General features: G+C 64.2%; 1 protein-coding gene across 6 annotated transcripts; it reads right to left on the reverse strand.

The window, feature by feature from the left end:
- Positions 1-325: 325 nt before the first annotated feature.
- On the reverse strand, positions 326-7510 carry PARP6 (poly(ADP-ribose) polymerase family member 6). Of its 6 annotated transcripts, none has more exons than XM_065076282.1 (22): positions 7362-7510; positions 6211-6288; positions 5993-6087; positions 5828-5888; positions 5619-5709; positions 5459-5525; positions 5052-5201; positions 4694-4847; positions 4277-4330; positions 4079-4174; positions 3466-3558; positions 3246-3371; positions 3095-3160; positions 2903-2970; positions 2634-2682; positions 1941-2050; positions 1794-1866; positions 1578-1647; positions 1169-1248; positions 1025-1088; positions 830-914; positions 326-755 (listed from the first exon to the last, which is right to left on the reverse strand). In XM_065076282.1, exons 1-22 carry the CDS (start codon positions 7362-7364, stop codon positions 653-655), a joined length of 1836 nt encoding a protein of 611 aa, XP_064932354.1. In that variant the 5' UTR covers positions 7365-7510; the 3' UTR covers positions 326-652. The 6 variants fall into 6 exon arrangements, 4 of the variants coding, with proteins under 4 accessions (XP_064932354.1, XP_064932353.1, XP_064932352.1 ...); XM_065076281.1 differs by having other exon boundaries at positions 1941-2053; XM_065076280.1 differs by having other exon boundaries at positions 4667-4847.
- Between the last annotated feature and the right edge of the window lie 987 nt (positions 7511-8497).

An 8497-nucleotide genomic window follows, 5' to 3' on the forward strand; every position in this document is an offset into this window, starting at 1 on the left:
AGCCCGTTGGGTCTCAGCCAGCCACTCTACCTAAACAGGGACGTTTTTGAAGTTGATTTTTAATTCTCTTTATAAATCCTGGTTGAAAGTGACGCCCAAGGCAGCAAAATGCTGCTTTGGGGTATTTTGTTACTTGTTGGACCCTTGAGCCCCTCCAAGGGATCCCGGTGTTCCCTGGGTCCCCTCCCCGGGCACCTTAGGGCTGATATTTCACTGCGGCAGCCTCAACCGAGCGGGGACCCCCAGGAGTGGGGGCCACCTCACTGCCCCTGTCACCTCCACACCCCCCAGGGCGGTTCGAACACTTTAACTCCACCGACACAGGTTCATTTTCTCTTTTTTTCTTTTTCTCGGGTTTGTTTTTTGCTTCGGTTTCTCGTCGTCGATAAAAACGCCGTCGCTTGCCAATGCCAGGAGGGGCGGCCGCCGGCCCTGCCAGCCCCTTCTCCACGGGGTTGGGGACACCGGGGATGGGACGGGGAGGGGACAAGGGACCGCTAAACCCGTCTGCTGCTCGCTTGACGCTTATGGACAGTGCGGAGCCACGGGCGTTGGCCCCATCTGCCTGCCCAGGAGGCTCCAAACCCGCTCGTCCTTCCCCAGCCTCACCGGGGGTCTTCGCTCAGCACCCGGGGGGGGTCCCCGCAGCCGCTCAGTTTGTGTACACCTGAGTCCCGATCACACGCATGATCTCCTTCTGGATTTTGGGGTCCTGAGTATTGATATTGGCATCTCCCACTTGGCCATCTTCGTACCTGCAAGGGGAGAAGCGGGGGTGAGGGGGTGTCCCGGGGGGGTTCCCGGGGGTGCCGGCGCAGTGGGGACTCACACAAAGAAGAAGCGGGTGCAGACGTGGTCCGAGACGGGGCAGACCCAGATGTTACCGTGTTTCTGCAGGTCCTTGGAGGTGATGACTGCCGGGGGAAGGGGCTGTTGGACAGGGGGAACCCTCCCTCCCTGGGAAAGCCAAGGGTCCCCCCAGGGTGCCCCCACCCCTCTCCGTCCCCCCAGTGTGTCCCTGCACCTTCGCAAAGCGCGATGCAGTTCAGGTTGCGGCTCTGGAGGAAGCGGGACTGGATGGAGCGGGTCTGCGGGGAGAGCAGCCGGCGTTACCCGCGGGGGCCGTGTCCCTGTCCCCCCCGGCCCGCGGTGTCCCCCGGCCTGTCACCTGCGGGATTGTGTTCATCCGGTTGTACCTCTGCACCAGCTCGTCCTTCGAAGGCATCCGGTGCTGCCCTTTCCCCATCCCTGCGGAGGAGACAGGTGGCGGCTGTCAGACCCCAGCAGAGATGGGGACACACAGGGACACATGCCACAGATGGGGACGGCCACTCCGGGTGCTCCCGAACCCTGGGAACCCCCCAAAAGTGGGCGCAGTGGCTTTGGGAGCCTAGAAAGCGTGGGGGTTTTAAATCCCCGGAGAGCCTCGGGGCTGGTTTGGGTGGGAAGGACGCGGGACGCTGCTCCTCCAGCTGGCGCGATGCCGAGTGTCCCCGGGCCCATGCGGGGAGAGGGGACGGGAGCGCAGGCAGGAGCGGGCAGCGCAGGCAGCACCAGGCACGCAGGCAGCCTCTTACCTGAGTATCCAAAGGAAATACTGGAGATGGGGCTGAGATAGATGCCCTTGCCATAGGCTGCTCCATGCAGCTTGCAGGAAAACACCGGGGTGAGCGATGTGGGGTCACCCCGACAGTTTGGGTGGCGGAGGCAGCCCGGCCTCTGCAGGCAGCCGCCTGCACCCTCCCTGCCCGCCCGCCCCGCGGCCGCTGCCGGGCGCCCAGGAGCATCCTTACCTGCAGTTTGGTGTAGGAAGCGTTGACCAGCCCGTTGCGCAGGATGGAGTGCCAGTTCTCAATGTGGGAGCCGCTGGAAAAATAACAGCCCCACGTCAGCCCCACGTTGCTCGTTTGGGGGGCTCCTGCTGCCTCCCGGCAACTCACTGGAAAGCGAAGGTGCTGCCGTAGAGCTTCTTGGCGGTGCGGAACCGGGCTTCCTTGGCTGGGGGGCTGCTGAGCAGGAGGAACTGGTGGGAGGTGTGCATGAACTTCAGCTGCTACCAGGGGAACGGGAAGAGCAAAGGCAGCGCCGGGGGGAGAGAGGACAGACAGACAGACAGAGATCATGCACGGCAGCCGGGCCCGGTCCCAGCCCAGCCCTGCTTCGGTCTGTGGCATCTCCTGTCTCTTGTCCTCCATCCCACGGCCCAGGTCAAACATCCTCCATTCTCTACCCCATATCCATGTGTCACAGGCTGCAGAGCCCAAAGGCTGCGTCCTGCATCCCAGATCCTTCCGTTTACCACCCCGTGTCCTCACATCCCTCCCCCTGCATCCTCCATCCTGCATCCCACATCCTCCATTCCACATCCTCCATCCCTCACCCTGCATCCTCCATCCTGCATCCCACATCCTCCATTCCACATCCTCCATCCCTCACCCTGCATCCTCCATCCTGCATCCCACATCCCGTGTCCCGCATCTCACACCCTTCATCCCGCATCGCACGCTCCACGTCCTGCATCCCTCCTCCCATGTCCCACCTCCCGCGTCCTATACGCTCCATCTCGCCTCCCGTAACCTACATCCCACATTCCACACGCTCTGTCCCACCTGGGGCTGGACCAGGCCCCTTACCCTGCTGAGAGGCAGCTTGACGATGTGGGATCTGTTGCTGGAAATTATCCTTGGGAAGAGGAAGAGGAGAGGAGGAAGATCAGACACGGTGGTCTCCTGGCCTCCCGGGAATGGGCCCAAGCCAGGAGCTCCACCAAAACCCACCCCACAGCCGGTGGATGGTCCTGACACCCCGTGAGGAACCAGGAGGGGCCAAACGGCTTGTACTGGGAGTGCAGGACATGGGGACACAGGACAGAGTGAGGTGGCCGCAGTGCCCTTGGCCTTACCACTGCAGGAGGGGATGGGCCAGAGGGTCCAGCTTGTCCATCTGCTTCTTGATCTCCAGGTAGGAGCCCTGGCAGAGGTGAGAGGGGGTGCAGGTGGGTCCCCCGGCACCCACCCAACCGTGGGCGGGTGGCGATTGGCACCAAAATGCCACCCCTGGCAAAGGATCCTGGTGTGGAGCCCCCCTGGAATACCTGGGTCATCTCCCGGATGGACATCACGCTGTCCAGAGCCTTCTGCAGCCGCTCGTAGTTCTTCTTCTACATGGGGCAGGAGTGAGGTCACCATCAGAGGGGTCGCCATTGCCTCCCAGCCCCACTGCGCCCCGGCACCCCCAGCGCTTACCTTGGGGTTGAAGGCGAGTGTTTTGGGGTCGTTGGGGTCCACCACGGAAGGATAAGGCTCGAAGATGATGCTCTTGCGGGGGGACTCCAGGGCGGCACGGCACATGGCCACCAGCAGGTCAACCACCTTGGTCACCACCACCAGCAGGTCACCACGGAGCGCGGGGTGAAGGGACAGCACCCCGAGGTGACGGTGGGGTCACCGCTGCATGCACCCCTACCTCAGCACCCGTGGCCACCTCCTCTGCCGCGCCCGACATGACGCCCAGGGTGTAGAAGGAGAAGACGCAAAGCTCCCGGGTGCACACCGCCGGCTGCGGAGGGACAGGAGACATGGAGGGTGACATGGGGTGACAGGGCAAAAAAGATGCTGAAGGGAGTGGAGCATCTCCCGTGTGAGGAAAGGCTGAGGGAGCTGGGGCTCTGGAGCTGGACAAGAGGACACTGAGGGGGGACTCATTCCTGGGGATCAATATGGAAAGGGGGAGTGTCAGGAGGATGGAGCCAGGCTCTTCTCAGTGACAACCAGTGACAGGACAAGGGGCAATGGGTACAAACTGGAACACAGGAGGTTCCACTGAAATCTGAGAAGAAACTTGTTTGGGGTGAGGGTGGCAGAGCCTGGCCCAGGCTGCCCAGGGGGGTTGTGGAGTCTCCTTCTGTGCAGACATTCCAACCCGCCTGGACACCTTCCTGTGTAACCTCATCTGGGTGTTCCTGCTCCATGGGGGGATTGCACTGGATGAGCTTTCCAGGGCCCTTCCAACCCCTGAGATTCTGCGACTCTGTGTGATTCTGGGACAGCCCGTGCCCGCCCGGTCCTTGTCACCGCACCTTGAGCATGGAGCCGTTCTGGAAGACATGCTGCTCATCGCACACCACGCAGTACTCGTTGAGCGTCGGGATGCGCTGCTCCGCGTACTTCATGATCTGAGGGAGAGGACGGTGGAAGTCAAGGCCCGCCGGGGACACGGTGCTCGGGAGGTCACCCCGGGCAGCGGGACGGGGACATGTGGGACGCAGGGCGCCCACCTGGACGAGGAAGCCGTACTCCAGCGTAGGGATGTTCTTGCAGTGGCCGCCGACCTACGACGGAGCCGGAGGGGAGGCAGCTGCGTCACCCCCTTTCCCCTGCGCACCCCCAGCTCCGCACAGCACCCCCAACACCCCCTCAACACAGCAGGACCCCCCACGAGCCAACACCATTATGGGGACACAGCCACCATGGGGAGGTGGCATCAAGAGGCAGGTAAAACCCCACAGCGGTGTCCCAGCTTGGGGACAAAACCCCGTGGGGTGTCCCCCACCCCAACCCAAGGGGGGTCCCATGACCCCCCAACAAGCGATCCGACCCCGCAGCAGCCCCGAGAGCGCGGGAAGGGAGAGGAGAGGAAAGCAAACCCGCGACGGGGAGGCACCCACCAGGATGTTGAAGGGGGCGACACCTGCCTGGGTGCTGGGGGGGGCGTAGCCAAAAACCTCCACCTTGGGGTTCTTCACGGTGCAGGACACCGAGCGGTTCATCAGGCGGTTGGTGCGAGCCTCGGGGACACCCAGTTTGCCCTTCAGCACTGAATCTTGGATGACGGGGAAGCTGGGAGACCTGTGGGGACAGAGTTTGTCACTGTTCTCTAATCTCCTTCGTCACTCAATTCACCCTTTGCCTGATTTTTGGGAAGAACCTTCACTTCCTTGGGCTCTGATAGGGAGCTGCAGCGTCTGAGGGGTGAGTGGGGAAACTGAGGCACGCCACCAGGTCCCCAGCCCACAGCGGGTCGGTCACCTGGGGACACTGTCAGCGTCTTACTTGGGGATGGGGGAGAAGATGCTGAGGCCAGCGCGGAACTTCTTGATGGTGCCGCTCGTCTTGAACCAACTGTGCCGCTTCTCCTGCTGGGTCTTCAGGAAATCGTTGCTGAGATGTTTCCATTGCTGGGACGTGAACATGCCCAGGATCCTGGCAGAGAGGTGACGTGGGTGCCAGCACCCATGGGTGCCATGGTGCCCACTGAGCCCCATCCACGAGTGGTCTGTGCCACCCAGTTGCTTTTCTCCCCCACCCAAAACTGGTGATGAGCCTGTCACGGGGCTGTGTGGCAGGTAAAAGGTGGTGGCTTGGGGACATGCGGCACCTGGCCAGTTTGGGGGCAAAATGGGGACCCCCAACCCACCCCACCCACCACCCTGGGGTATCCATTGGGTTTCGGCTCTTACTTCTTCAGCTGCAGACCCAGCCCGAAGCCCTCCTTGTTGGACGGCTGGAAAACCTCGATGGACGGTTCTGCGGATAGAGAGAGGAGGGCAAACTGCCGGTGTCACCACTGTCCCCGTCCTGAGGGCCTGTGGGGACACTATCCTGCCCGTCCCCACTCACCGGGGCCATCGAGGTACTGGGAGAGGGAGAAGCGCAGGCGGAGGACGATGGGCTCCGTCCGCAGCACCTTCCACGCCGTCGCCACCTCCTCCTGCCGAGGGAGAGCCGCAATTTGGCGCAGCAGCCAGGGAGGGAAATTTGGGACCCCCTCGAGCGCGTGTGTCCCCCTCTCCCCATGCCAGTGCCACAGGGACACCCTGGGGACTCACATCGAGGAAGCTGATGTTCACGTGGAGGTCGATGTCCACGTCGTCGATGGTCCCGTACTCCCTGTGAGACACGCGGCGGGGGGTCAGGGTGAGGCCGGCGCAGTGCCAGGGGTGACACAGCTGGGTGGCCGGGGGTGACACTGAGGGGACACTGGGAGCACCCACCTGACGGCCACGGCATTCTCGCTGTAGATCTCCTTCACCGCCTCGATGTCGGCGTCCAGCTGCGGGTGCCGGTACAGGTCGGCGGCGCAGGTCCCCTGTGGCACAGCACCCGCGGCACCGTCACACCCCCCCTGCGTCACGCTGGGGACTGGGCACAGGGTGGGGGTCCCAGAGCCCCCCAAATGTCACCCATGGGAGCTGGCATGCGTGGCGCTCACCTGGACGCCGTAGAGGAACTCCTCGGACTCATTGTCCCCGTCGGAGTCATCATCCGTCCAGTACTGGCCCTTGAGGTCCTGGGGGGCAGAGGGTTTGGGGTGGCAGATTAGGGGGGGCAGAAGGTTGGGGGGCAGCGGGGATGGTGGAGAAGGTTGGAGGGAGAAGATTAGGGGTGAGCGGGTTCTGGAGAGCAGGTTGGAGTGCAGCAGGTTCTGGGAAGCGGGTTGTGGGGAACGATTTGGGGGGAGCAGCTTGAGGGGCAGTGGGATGGGGGAAGTGTTTTGGGAGGACAGCGGGATGGCACCATTAGGATGGGGCGCAGCAGGTTGGGGGGAGTGCTTTGGGGGACAGCAGGATGGGGAGCAGTAGCTTGGGGGGAGCAATTTGGGAAGCAGCAAGATGGGGGGCAGAAGCTTTGGGGGAGCAGGTTGGGGGGTTTGGGGGAGTGAGATGGGGTAGCAGATTGGGGGAGCAGGATGGGGGGGCAGCAAGATGGGGGCAGCGGGGTCGGAGAACAGGTTGGGGGGGAGCGGGTGGAGGGGAATGAGGTGGGGCATTGGGGGGCAGCAGGTGCGGGGGAACAGGGTGGGGGAAGCAGCAGATTGGGGGCAGCAGCATGAGGGGAATGGGATGGGGGGAGCAAGATGGGGACAGGATGGTGGCAGTGGTGGGGTAGGGACAGTGGGATGGGATGCAGCAGTGGGATGCAGACACAGGGAGGGGGACAGTGGTGGGGTGACAGGGGTTGGGGGCGGTGGGATGGGGACATTGGGATGGGGACAGTGGGATGGCGACACTGGGTTGGGGGCAGTGGGGGGGGTGACAGTGGGTGGGGACAGTGGGATGGGGACATTGGGATGGGGACAGCGGCTTGGGGACAGCGGGGGGGTGACAGTGGAATGGGGACAGCGGGTGGGGACAGCGCGGGGGGGCCGCGCATGGCGCCTCAGGGGTGTCCCCGGCCGATGGCGAGGGGGTCGCCCACCCCCGCCAGTCCCGTCCCCGTCCCGTGCCGTGCCGGGACACACGGGGACACACACGGGGGCGCCGCGGCCCGGCCCCCCGCCCCGAGCAGGCCCGGTCCCGCCGCACCCCGCCTCCGCTCCCCGGGCCGGGCCGGGCGGTGTCCCGGTCCCCGCTGTCCCCTCACCATGTCAGCGGCGCCGTGCCGGGGCTGTCGCTGTCGCTGTCCGTGTCCGTGTCCCCGTCCCCGGGCCCGTCCCTGTCCCCGCCGCCATGGTGCCGGGCGGGCGCGCGGCCATCGCGCCCTGACGTCACGCGCGGCCGCCACCGCGTCACCTGGCAACGCCGCCGCTGACGTCACCCGTGGGGACCCCCACATGTCCCCCTGCCCCACACCCCCCGGCACCCCCCGCGATCGGGGTGGCCATGTTGGGTCCCCCCCACGGGATCCCCAGTGTCCCCAGTGCAGGGTCCTCTATGGGGTGGCCATGTTGCCCCCCCTACAGGGTCCCCACAGCCCAGGACACGGTCCCTAGTGTCCCCAGTGCAGAGTCCTCAAGGCCCCAGCTCGGGGTCCCCCATGGCACAAGGTGACCATTTTGGGTCCCCACATGATGGGCACGGTGTCCCCATGACATAGGACAGGGTCCCCAGTGTCCCCAGTACAGGGTCATCATCCTCCCCAGTACAAGGTCCCCATGGCCCCGGCACAGGGTGGCCATTTTGGGTCCCCACATGGCTGGCACAGTGTCCCTATGACATAGGACAGGGTCCCCAGTGTCCCCAGTACAGGGTCTTCATGGTCCCCAGTACAAGGTCCCCATGGCTGCAGCACAGGGTGACTATTTTGGGTCCCCACATGGCTGGCCCGGTGTCCCCACGGCCCAGGATAGGGTCTGTGTGGCAGGTCACTGTGTCAATGATGTGTCCCCAGTGTCACCATGGTCCCCGGGCAGAACAGCCACAATGGGTCACCCATGTCCCCAGCAAAAGGTCCCCATGGTCCTGGGACAGGGTCCCCAATATCCCCAGCACAAACTCCCCAGTGTCCCCAGCACAGGGTCCCCAATGTCCCCAGCACAGGCTCCCCCTGGCCCTGGCACAGGACGCCTGTGTTGGGTCCCCACAGCTGACACAGTGTCCCCAGGGTCCCATCACTAGATGCCCAGTGCCCCCAGCATCTCCAGCCTGGTGTGCCCATGCTCCCAGCTTGCTGTCCCCACGGTCTCGCTGCAGAGCACCCACGTTGTGTCCCCAGTATCGCCGGGGGGGTCAATCAGAGGCTCAGAACCTAGCATCACCCAAATCGCCCAGCACTGCCAC

The sequence above is a fragment of the Columba livia genome, chromosome 11 (genome assembly GCF_036013475.1).
Source record: "Columba livia isolate bColLiv1 breed racing homer chromosome 11, bColLiv1.pat.W.v2, whole genome shotgun sequence".
Taxonomy (NCBI): Eukaryota; Metazoa; Chordata; class Aves; order Columbiformes; family Columbidae; genus Columba; species Columba livia.

Bases quoted from the DNA above. Each gene is read 5' to 3' on its own strand.
- PARP6 (XM_065076279.1), bottom strand. The intron at 6,088-6,210 runs GTGAGCGCCACG...GCTGTGCCACAG, and splicing joins AGTTCCTCTACGGCGTCCAG to GGGACCTGCGCCGCCGACCT. The intron at 3,559-4,078 runs GTGCGGTGACAA...GTCCCTCCGCAG, and splicing joins AGAACGGCTCCATGCTCAAG to CCGGCGGTGTGCACCCGGGA.